We start from the raw sequence: 12,985 nt of genomic DNA on the forward strand, positions 1-12,985 counted from the left end.
CAGCTACTTTCCAGATCTTTACATACTCAATTTTGGTGTTTAGCTACACCTTCTGTTTGAAACATATTACATGTTTTAAATTTAGCAGATACCATAAAGAAGAATAATGTCTAAAAAGGAGAACCCAAATCTAAACTAAAATAAAATACAGAAAATAAAAAGATTCCAAAAGTTAAGCAAAAAATTTCATGAACCAAGTACATTAAAAAAAAAAGGACAGATATAATTATTGGGACTAGTATTCAGTCTTCCTCCTATTTTATTTCCTGGAAACTAGTCTGATGCTACTTTAAGTAGAAAACACACAATGACGTATTTTCAGTTTTAAGTATTTTTAAATATTTATATAGTTATTTTAATAACTATCTTTTAAATAAAAAAATTAAAGTTAGGTGGGTTTTTTTAATGTCAAACATTTTAATCACTCAATTTTAAGTCAACAAACATTTATAGAGCACCTGTATGAACTAAATATGGGCTAGAGGATATAAGAGGGGAAAAGAAAAGATATAGTACTTACCCTCATGGAGATTGCAGTCTAGCAGGGAAGAAAGACATGAAACAAGGACTTACAACAAGTTAAGTGTTATCAAATAGAAGGTTATAGGGAAATCTTTAAACATACAGCAAAGGGTTATAAACACATTGTGGAAGATGGGTATCTGGGAGTCTGGGAAAACTTCTCTGAAAAACTGACACTTAAACTAAGATCTGAAAAATGAACAGCCACAGAATGCAAATGGGAGGGAAGCATATTCCAGGTTGAGGAAACAGCATGTGCAATAGCCTGAGGCTGGAAAAAGCATAGCATTCAAGCAGCATAAAGAAGTCAGGATTCACTCGCACACAGAGCACAGAAGGGCAAGTGTCAAGAGAAGAAACTGAGAAGGTAGGGTGGCAGACTATATAGAGTCCTTTCTAAGCTATCTTAGGTATTGTGGACTAAATTCCAGTAATAATGGGTTGAAGTTTTGGGGGAGAAAAGAGTGGAGTAACATACATAGTAAGATTTACTTTGGGATAATTTATTGCAGTTTTCTCTTGACCACAATGACAATGGATTGGAAAGGATATAACTAAAAGCAAAAGCTAATTTTGCAAAAGAAATCAAATGACTCTGAAAACAAAATTTCAGTTTAGAAAAAATTTTATCAGCTCCCCACGAAAACTACAACACTTTCTCAAGAAATTAAATACCTGATGTCATAAGTATCTATCTGGCAATACATAAACGCTTGAAAGAACAAGTTTCATTGTTCCTAGAGTTAAAATACTGAGGCAAAATTCAAACAACTGCTATTCCCAAATCAATAAATGGACAAAGCTGGCACAGTAACAGATGAAGAATTTCACAGAGAAGGCAAAAAGGTGCTATATAAATGTGACATAAAGTTAAATGCATAACAACTGAGTACATGCACACATACACACACAAAGAGATATAATGTCATCAGTTATAAGCATCAGTTTCCTCATTAATGAAGTAGGGTTGGCCAAGGGTGGGGGCTCATAGCTGTAATCCCACCACTTTGGGAGGCAGAGGCGGGCCAATCATGAGGTCAGGAGTTCGAGACCAGCTTGGCCCACATGATGAAACTCCATCTCTACTAAAAGTACAAAAATTAGCCAGGCATGGTGGCACATGCCTGTAGTCCCAGCTACTTGAGAGGCTGAGGCAGGAGAATGGCTTGAACCTGGGAAGGGGAAGCTGCAGTCAGCTGAGATTGTGCAACTTCAGCCTGGGCAACAAAGCAAGACTCTGTCTCAAAAAAAAAATTAAATTAAATTGAAAATGTAGGGCTATCTTAAAGAGCTACTATGGAAAACAAGACAAAATGTTTTGCAAACTCAAAGGTATTTTATATTAACATCGAAATGGACTGTCCCTAAACAAACAAATCTTCATGTGTCATAAATGTTAATCTGATGAACACGGTTTTCTTTTACTTTTTAAAAGACTTTTGTTGGAGACCAATTTATCCCCTGCGCCCTCCTTAGAGAACTAAACTAATTATTCCTTTGTTTATAAAAATATCTACTCAGCTTGATCTGACCATAGACTTCTCAGGGTCAAAAGATATCTAGGAAAACATTCAAATATGTAACTTCTTCAAAGGATCCCTGAAAAAATTCAAAATAAAAAGTCATGAGCTTATGAGAAAATAATATCGTAATTTGCTTCACCTACACGGATATAAATATTCACCATCAAACCCAATAATCACTCTGGAAAAATATGTGATGCAAACTAAAAGGGAAAATGGTTAGTGATTCCTAATTACTACTGGAATTGCTTGCCGGACATATTACAGAAAGTGGAGGGGATATCCCTCATCACATCTGTAACCTAAAAAACAAATGTTTATCTATTAGTTACCAAAGAAATTAAAACACAGCTAGCTACAAAAGTAACAATTTAAACTCACCTAAGGGAGTTTCATTTCTTCAAAGTTTCGCCCCCCTTTTCTTTTGTCAACCATTAATTTGAAAAGAAATTTAAGCGAAAGAAAAAAATTAAAATAATCTATTTTATACATTCGACACTTTGGCAAAATGAACATTATTTTCCTTATCTATATAAAAAAAAAGCTAATACACCTTGAAAGTTTCTCACAGCTAACTTGTTTTTAAGAAGCAAAAAAAGGAGCAAAGAGAAAGGCGGGGGGGAGGGGGAGGGAGAAAATAGTTAATAAAACAACAAAACTCTGTCAAAGAGAAATATGAAGATCATTCAGAGAAAAGACCAAAAAACAAAGGCCAAGACATAACTAAGTCAACATAAACAATAAAAAAACATAACTGAGTCAACCATCATTAAACAAAAACATGAAGCATAAAACCTTTAACAGACTAAAATTATGACTAGAAAACAGAAGAAAATGAGCTCTAAAAGTAAAATGGTTACTGATAAATAAGTTAAAATAAATATATTTAAATAAGTGGTGAGCAGATATCTAACTAGGAATAACGTATGGATTGAGTAGGAAAATGGAGACAATACAGCATATTAGATAAAGGTAAGTGAACAGGAATAAAGCCACATATTATATCCTATAATTTACTGATTTATATGTAAACTGTTAATGTATGTATTAAAATTATGTAATCTCATAGGATTATAACATAATACAATCATTCTAATAATTATGTAAGAAATATATAAGGAAAAATACAACCCTAACAGTCCAAGAAAAAAAAGTTGATTGAATAAATTTAAGAAATTACCAGCTACAGAATAATTCAAACACAATATTGGGAATATGGCAAAATACACAAAGTGAGAAAGAAGAGACTTCTCTACAAAGATTTGCGTCTAGCTGTAAGTGACTGTTGGGTGTCTTTACTCAAACTAATTTTCTCAGAGAATACAAAATTATAAATGTAGACAAGGTTTAAGACTTTTCTTAAAAAATACAAAGTCTTCTTTATTAATTGGATGTCTGGGTAGTAAAGCTATTTTTCAAGGCAAAGTTGTTTCCTCAAACTCACTCAAACATTTTTAAGAATAGGGATCTTCAAAACTCCTGATCCTCACCCAAGACAGCAGAGCTTAAGAACAACCCTCCACAGACAAGCAAAATAAAGTTATGGAAATACCGAGGCAAAACAAACAGAAAAAGACGACAAATGAAAGACCTAGAGATAAAATGTTTACTTTGCTAACATGTCAAACATAAGAAAAATGCAAACAAAGCAATCAGCAAAAATTGCTTTAATTTAATGTATTACAATCTTTTTCACCAGATAAACATCATTCAACCAACTTCCAAATTTAACCTTAAAAACTCCTTTAATGTATTTAGGTCTCTTCTTTCCTATTCCCCTTACCCACGCGCTTTTATTACTGAAGTATAAGCAAATATAGAATAAATTAGATCTGAAAACAGGCATAATGTGGGTATGAAGGTAAGATAAAGGACAATACCAAAGATTTGTTAATTCCCTTGGAAATAAATGTTACTATGCCAAGTATACATTCACACCTCTCTTCCACAGTAAAAGAGTTACAAGCTAGTAATAACACATCAATGAGATGTTTTATCTTTGCTTTTGAAAACAGTATTAAAAGAGGTTCTAGAGCACTGGAAGGCAGCAGACCACTTTGGGTCTCCTGCTGAGACTGAGCTCTAGTTCATTTTTCACAGCTTACATCAAAGACTAAGAGGTTCAAAGTAGTTGGGATCTATAAGCACATAATAAAATAAAACAGGATAAGAAAACATTGAGACAAGCTCAAGTGGATTCTCAAATTGTATAGGCATGTATTTTATATCCCAAGCGTAATGAACGGATAACCCAGTCTACTCATAAACCTTAATTTCTTAAAAATCAGTTTTTGGTTTAGTGATTTTATCTTTTCTTACCACAAACGTATTCTTGGATCAAGTTTCTCTTCTTCTTCCTACCAACTATTCCATTTTTTTAACCCCTTACTCACTTTTGCACTTTACTTGTCCCATCCCAGTATATCAATTGTATCAACTACCTACTTTTCATTTAATATTTACTAGTGCTGAAGAATTGGGCCTCTAAAGAGCAATAAAACCTAATGTCTGTCCTCCAGGACCTAACAGTATAGGAGAGGAAATAAAGGTAAATAAATAGCCGTAACCATGTGATAAAAGCAATAGCAGATATAAGTAGAACCACTTAATTCTGCCCAGTGACATATAAGTTTTAAAGGATAAACAGATAGATATTTGTAGAATTTACAGATAACAGAAAGGCATTCCAGGGAGAAATAAAACATGTGAGGAGACAAAAGGATGAAAACCAACATGGCTGATTCTAAGAACTGCCAAAGAGTTGGACTAAGCTAGAGCACAAAATGCAGGTGAGGACATAGCAGGAAAGGTGGCAAAAGGTCAGTCTTGTGTGCCACATTAAAATAATTGAGACTGCTGTTGATTCACTCTCAATGGGGGAAAAGAGGAGGCATGACATGACAACATGTGCATTTCATAAAGTTTAGAGCAGTGGTAATTTTGCCCTGGAGGTATATGGCAGTGTCTGGAGACTTTTTAAGTTGTGACAAGGGGTAGTGGGGGGCTACTAGCAATTACCAAGTAGAAGCCAGGGATGCTAATAAACATCCAACAATGCATAGGAAACCTGCCTACAGCCAAGAATTATCTGGCCCAAAATGTCAGCAGTGCTAAAGTTAAGAAACTCTGGTTAGACATGACTCCTAGGATACAGGAATAGACTAGGGGCAGGGGCTCAAGTAGCACTTAAGTTCTGGTAAAGCAGAGGCCTTCTTCTTGCTTACCCAGCAACTCTAGACCCTAGCCCAGTACCAGATATAAGGTAGAGACATACAGTATCTACTTGGTGAGTGAATGAATGATGTAGGACTCCAGGCAAGAAGTACCAAGGCCTGAAACATGGCAGTGGCAATGATAATGGAGAATAGATTCAATTAAGTAGAATAAACAGTTATTATCTATTAAACAGACCTAAGAAATAAACAGTAAATCTAAAATAAAATGACTTGCAGGCTTCTGGCTTGGAATAACAAGGTTCAGAGAGGGTCAAAAGTTACATTTTAGGTATTTTTAAGTTTGAGATAAATGTGAGCTATTCAAGAGGTCCAATAGTTTACATATGGTTTGAAATATCTAAGAAAATCCAATTTTGCCACAGCTTAACCTAAAATTATCCTCTGAACTGCAGTAAGAAGTTCAATAAAAAATTAACAAATGCTATGTCCAGTATGCCCTCTTGGACTGGATCCTGGAATAAGAAAATGTAATTAGTGGGAAATCTTAGTAACATATGATTAAGGTCTACTATTTACTTAACAGTAATGCACCAATGTTGGTTTAGTAGTTCTGAGAAATAGACCAAGTAATGCAAAATTGTAACATTTGGGAAAACTGCATGAGAGGTATATAGGAACTCTAAACCATCTGTGTAACTTCTAAGTAAATAATTTCTTACTCCAAAATTAAAATTTTATTTAAAGAAAAACAACTACTACCCCAAATGTGTTAAAACTTCAGTATTTGGGATCTATATTAAACATTTAAATCAATATATGCATCTTAAGAAAAGCTAAGATAAAAATGTCAAGAGTTCTTTCTTACCTCCATTGATACCTGGTAGTACCACAATGATCAAGAAAAGAGCAAATAAAACTTTTAAAGGTAGCCAAACAGAAAATGGCAAACATTCAACAAAAGAAGAAATAAGTGAGTACTAGAAACATTCACATATTTTTTAAAAAATCTTCTGAACTATACTTTAACAGCTTGAAACAATACATTGTACCACTATGCGGGCAACTATTCTGTCAACAAGACTGATGAATTAATTCTTCCCATCGCCATCCTATTCATAACTTTAGAGCAGTAACAAAACACACTGTATACCATGGTGAACTCTAGTAAAACATGAAATTAAACTATGACTATGCAAGTAGAGTCATTTTGATCAGTCCAGCTTCTCCACGGTGCTTTCAAAAACTGTATGTAAATACAGTTTTTAAAACTAGGCAAAATGGGCAATCCATTACAGGTGTTTCTTAATATAAAGAACAAAGATTTTCCTGAAAATGAGAATTGAAGAGAGATAAAAAAAAATTTATAGTGAACCCCAAAAGTAAAACAGTCTTTCAGAAAGGCACATCAATGACCAGCTTAGCAATTAATTCTGTTATCTAAATCAATCAATTAAATATCTATGCTTGGATGCAAAACCCAAGGTATTTTTGCCATATGTATATATAGGGTTCTGTACCATCTGTCGTTTCCAGCATCCACTATAGATCTCAGAATGTATCTCCCATGAATAAGGGAAGACTAGCATATTTATGTTCCCCTCTCCCTCTCAGCAGTATTTAATCTGACCATCAATGACATGGCTTAAAATATTTGATTTTATAAATATTTGGTATTCTTTTCCAAAAAATGACTTAACACCAACTTTCTTTAGTAGGCAAGTGTTATTATTAATAAATTTAGTTTGCTGGGAATAAAGCACAGCATAATGGATTCAAACAGTCTGGGCTGAATCCCGGCTTCACTTCTCACTGTATGTGTGAACTTGGTCAAGTTACCAAAACCTTTCCACGCCTCAATCTCCTCTGTAAAGTAAGCATAATAGGTTCTACCTATGCAATATTTAAGGTTTTAAAAGGAATATAAATGGAAAATGCTTAGAACATTGTCTGGCATATAGAAATTACTCACAGAGCAAATGTTAAGTTATTTACCATCAATCATTCTTACACTTTTATTGCCTACCGCAGGTCTGCCTGACAAGGTACTCAAAGAACAAGTGTAATATGTTCTCTGTATTATATGAAAACATACAGTTTTTCAAAGACAAGATAAACTTTTCCTAAATGGGAAAAATCCTGTAATATTTTATCTTTCCCTTCTTTTAGAAAACCTATCATATCACCTTAGTATAATTTTCTAAGTACAAATATACCCTAGTCTCTCAAATTCTTTTGTTGTTTTAATGGCTGTTCATTACAGTAAGACTGTATATTGAAATTATTTAAACAGGACAATCATATGTTTTTAAAAAATCATACATGATTACCCACCACGCAGACATCACACAGTTTATCTCTGAAAAGCAAGTAGGAGGATATGATCCAGAATACATCACAGAGAGTCAAAAACATGTAAAACATAGAAGAAAGGATAACAAAGCAGATAGTGTTTAATACACTTTCCCACGGCAGAAGAGAACATAAAACAGAGGTTATTTTAAAAGACAATGACTGAGAATTTTTCAATGTCAGTAAAAGACATTTCAGAATCTAAACGAGACAAGTTTGAAAAAAAATTAACATCAAAACATATCATACTCAAACAGCAGAAAACCAAAAAGACAAAATAAAATCTTAAAAGCAATTAGAGAAAAAGGGATTGTCTTCAAAGTAGCAAGTTAGATAGCAAATTTAAACCCAAGTACACCAATGGTTATATGTAAATGACTAAATGTTCCAGATAAAACACAAAGATTGTCATATTCTATTTTTAAAACCCACTTTTATTATTTTTAAAAGACAAAAAAATGAAAAAAAAATTAAAAGGTGAAAGTAAAATGATAGAAAAAGATATGTATCTATAAAAACAAAAGTCATACAAAAACTTGGTCAAGTTACCAAATAGAAGTCATACAAAACTTACTATCTGTATAATAAGTAACCAGAAAAGAGAGAATTAAGTAAGATTTGAGCAGGTAGAAGAAAGAAGAATAAACTATAAAGATCTTTGAAAATTAGGGGTACACTTAGTGGTAGACAAAGTACAACGCTATTAAAATATCTTAACCTCTTTATACTATCTTGAGCAGAAGAGTGACACAACAAAGGTAGAATCGAATAAGGTTACTATTACAGTGTTATACACTATACTGAAAGGGAGAGAGATAGAAGACACCATAGGCAAGAAGATTAGTTTAGATGATGCTGTCTGTATTAACCCAGGTAAGGCAAGAACCTGGTAATAAGTGACGTCAAAAGGGATGGATCTAGAAGGCATCTCAAAACCTATTTGCATCTGTACTCCTTTTTTAAAACTTTAAAGGCAAAAAAAAGAATGTGCTTTTTAAAAGATAACTATTTTTGTCTCCTACCTTTGTAACTAACCTCAATTACATATTGATCCCACTAACTTGACCTAATAATGTATACTTTAGTAAGGAACTTTTGTAAAAATACAATACCAATGAGCGAATTAGCCTACATAAGGTGCAATGTGCACAATCCATAATTATACATGACTTTTTCACTATTAAAACTACTAAGAAAAAAAATCTGTTTTTTTCCTTTTTAAATGCAGATGTATATAATATGAAGTTCTCTAATACCACAGTTACTAAAAAACCTTTTTATTTTCAAAAGCTCTTTACCAAGAGGCTATTAACTAGTAGTAAACTCAAATAACTCACCAATGCTGGGTGGGCTACCATAGTTAATTGGTGACTCAGGTGGTCTTCCACAGTGCAATGCAGCCAGAGCAGATCCTTTCCACACAACATGCTTGCAGCCTATTAAACACATGTATTTTTAAGCATACAAAGAACCCAAAAAACAAAAAGTGAGATAAAGAATGTCTAAATCCTAAGAGAAAATTTTCATACTTTTATTTGTGCGTAGTAAGGACTGTCTTCCAGCTCCTAATAAAGTTTGTACTCCAGGAACACTTTGAGGAATTTCTTGTTCAAGAAGAGGTCCTAGTCGATGACATATTTGCAGCAAGTGATCAGGTGCTAAGTGTCTGTAATACTTCACCTATTATGTAAAAGACAAATATAGTATGTTTTAGTTTATCATTTTAATTCTCAAAATCTTTCAGCAACAATAAAAAAATTCATCTAACTATAAAATACTTTGTTTTGCATCTTTGATGGTAAAGTCAATCTCCAGAATAATTCAGAATTAAAGACAACTGAAAGTTTATGTTCTTATTAAAAAATTTAAGAACACTTAACATCTATGATGAATTTCATAACTTACCAAAACCTTATAAAGGCAGAATTCCAACTGCTACGTTAAATACTTTAAGTATGTTTCAACCATAAAATAAAGCTACTGACTCCAAAAAGTGTGAGCACAACTTCAAAATGCTGCTTATCTAGCATTTGAAACTATTTTAAAAAGTAACTATTTTTGTCTCCTACCTATATAACTAATCTGAATTATCTACTGATCCCACTAACTCAACCTAATATTATATACTTCAGTAAGGAACTTCTGTAAAAATAAAATACCAATGAGCTAATTAGCCTATATAAAGTGCAATGTGCACAATCTATAATGCTCACATTATAAGTTTTCAGTAAATTAACAATATTCACAATCTAAATAAAATTAAATTGGAAAATATACTACTGTATTACTTTACAATTAGCTATCAAGTTACAAAAAAATTTCCAGAGTAGTACTTAACTACTCTAGTTCAGCTATCTCAAAATATGTTTTAGAAACCCCTGGAGGTCCATCATATAAAACTTACGAATAATACTGTATTAGTTGTTTTCTACTTTTCCTCATGAATGCATGGTGGAGGTTTCCACAGGACATATAACATATGATGTCTGAACAGACTGAATGCAGAAGCGGATAGGAAAATGTCTCTTCTATTAGGCCAGATATTAAAGATTCACAGAAATGTAAAGTTGTTTCTCCTCATAATCTTTTTTTGGTTTGGAAATTATTATTAAAATGTTACTTATATTAACATGAAATTAGTTTATTAGTATTATTTAATAGGTCTCTAATATATTAAATGCTAAGTTTCTAATATGGCAAATGCTGACAGATAATAACCCACAAAAATAAAGGAACTTCAATACATTATATAAGCCTAAAGGGGTCCTGAGACCAAGAAATTTGAAAATTTATCCTGTTTACCCAGTAACCGCAACTTTAACATGAACTCCTTTTGATAAGACTGATTTGGGGGGAGGTAAGGATTTAAATCATTTCATTTCATCTTGCAATATCTGCCATACTCTTAACTGCAGAAGACCATAGATGATACATTTTTAAAAATAGCTAATACTCATTCCTCTAAGCTGAAGCCAGTAGAAGAAACCTACCTTGCTCTTTATCAAAATACATTCCTTCTTTCACAAAGGTAACAGGGCGCTATACTGTCACACTTTAGTAAGATCATTTAAAACAGCAGAGTTTGGCATACAGTAGGTGATAGGTCAGTAAAATGAGTATTTCTGGAAAAAAGGGTTCTAATAGAGAAAGCATAATATAAATCATACATACTACCTCCCTGTTTTATAGTCAAAAAGCACACTGACATTGTAGTCTCTGAAAAATCCTGAGATAATTTCTCAAACTCATTTTGCTACAGAAACCCTTTTTTCCCTAATAATATATACCATATTTGCTCAGAATATACTTTAGGAAACACTAGTATGATTAGCTCAATTAAAAAGCATTTGCATAATGAGTTTTTAAAATTGTATTTATAATTTTCTTTAACCTTCTCCAAAATAATTTATTAAAAATAAAACTCTGAAGAAAAAGTCTAGAATACTTGTAAGGTCGCTTCCAGTTCTAAGCATGCAAATGATTATTTTAATGTGACTTAATTGATCAAAATTCCTTTCAAAAATTTTACTTTAAAAAAGATGGAAGTTCATTGACTATTAACTTCAGATGTGTGATGATCCTGTTTTAGTATCCTCTGGCAAAATATATTTTCAGGTAGTGAAACTGAAAATCCTCACTGGAATTCTCTTTCTCAATAAAATATTATGAATCCACTTGGACTCAAGTGCTTTCTCTGGTGATTTGTAATGCTGAATTTTTCAAAATCAACTTTCTTTTTTCTCCCCCAGTATCAGCTGGATTTAACAGCACAGATTTGAAAAGGGCCGTATCAGCTGAGTTGGATCATGTCCTCTAGCAATGTTAACCAGTTTGGAAGAAGAAGTTGAAAATTCAATAGTGGCAAAGAGCTGAGTTTATTTTGTTTGTTTATTTGTTTTTCAACTTTCATTTTAAAGTCAGAAGTGATACTTTCAGTTCTTAAACTCCTTGTGCTTTCTCTGGCTTTGGAGACTTCATACAAGTTGATCCCTCTGCTGGCAATCTTGTCTTACTGCTCACCACTACATCTCATTCTCCTTCAGGTATGTCTCAGTCTATGTCGCACTCACTGCCTTCCATGACCTATTTACACCACCTGTGCTCCTTTCTGGAAACTCTTTGTTTTCTCACAACACATTATATAATCCTCAAATGTCCCTTAATCCCTCAAGCACTGTGTAGTACTTACCATATTAATTGTTCTTAATGTGTTTTGATACCTAGACTTTGGGGAATCTAATGATAGCTATGATCTTCCTCCCAAAAAATATAAAAGCCCTACCATTATTGCCCTGTTCTGGGGGTTCATAAGACTCATGCACTACAATAAAATTGTCAGTATACTTGTCTGTGTCCTGCATGAGAAGAGATTAGGCCATGTTTACCTCTGTCTACCAAATACCTAATGCAGTATTTACAGTTAAGTGCTTAATAAAGTTCTAATTGGAGAAATGAAGTTTTAAGAATATGGAGACAGTACTGACTTCCCCACTCCCAAAAAACTCAAAACATTTTGTTAGCAGCTATCCCAGCATATAAAAATAGATGCAGTAAAACTTCTTTACATGGTATCATTCTTTATTCTAATAATTTTTGGGGTTTTTTTTGTTGTTGTTTCTTTCTTTGTTTTGAGATGGAGTCTGGCTCCGTTGCCCAGGATGGTGTGCAATGGCAGGATCTCAGCTCTCTGCAACCTCTGCCTCCCAGGTTCAAGTGATTCTCCTGCCTCAGCCCCCAAGTCCCTAGAATTACAGGTGCCTGCCACCACACCCAGCTAATTTTTGTATTTGTAGGAGAGACGAAGTTTTACCATGTTGGCCAGCCTGGTCTCGAACTTCTGACCTTAAGTAATTTGGCCCCCTCCAGGTATCCCAAGTGCTGGGATTACATGCATGAGCCACAGCATCCAGTCGATTCTAATAGTTTTAAAGCACTTTTTAAAGAAAGCCATAGAACATGTCTTCAAACAAAATTTTAGACAAAACAGATTAAAGGTACTCAAAGTATTCTTACTTAAGTGGCATCAGGGAACACATATCTCAATGCTTGACTCTCTACTTGCTTCCTCTTAGCAGTCCCTGAAGTGCCACCATGAAAGGGTCTCTGGAAAGAACAGTGGAAACAGACTAACAAACAATGCTATTAACCTCTCTTTCCCAAGAGTCCTCTTCCCCACCCCTCATTTTCTCAGCAGATGATCTAACCTACTTTATAGAAGAACCATTTTTAAAGCTGAAACTTTGTTTCTTCCCTATCAAAGCTATAAACCTACGAGACCTGTACCAACTGTGTCAAGATCTTAGTAACACAACTGTCACTCTTAATATTTAAGATCCAATCCCTCTACCTATGCTTTGAATCCTAACTTCTCTGACTGTACAGAAATATTACACTATAAATCAGAACTCCACATTC

At 33.5% G+C, this 12,985-nt stretch overlaps 1 protein-coding gene across 7 annotated transcripts in view; it reads right to left on the reverse strand.

The window, feature by feature from the left end:
- Positions 1–12,985, reverse strand: part of PHIP (PHIP subunit of CUL4-Ring ligase complex) — a 153,192-nt gene that overhangs the window by 125,140 nt on the left and 15,067 nt on the right. For 3 of the 7 annotated variants that reach the window (XM_008994689.5, XM_002746749.6, XM_078369598.1), the window contains exons 5-6: positions 9,100–9,250; positions 8,908–9,006 (exon numbers count right to left, since the gene is read on the reverse strand). In XM_008994689.5, the coding sequence (XP_008992937.1) occupies positions 8,908–9,006; positions 9,100–9,250 (250 nt within the window). Of the gene's footprint in view, positions 1–520; positions 9,007–9,099; positions 9,251–12,583; positions 12,674–12,985 lie in introns of those variants that run through there. The other 4 variants (XM_078369596.1, XM_078369594.1, XM_078369597.1 and 1 more) reach the window with 2 other exon arrangements.

This window comes from Callithrix jacchus, chromosome 4 (assembly GCF_049354715.1).
Source record: "Callithrix jacchus isolate 240 chromosome 4, calJac240_pri, whole genome shotgun sequence".
Taxonomy (NCBI): domain Eukaryota; kingdom Metazoa; phylum Chordata; class Mammalia; order Primates; family Cebidae; genus Callithrix; species Callithrix jacchus.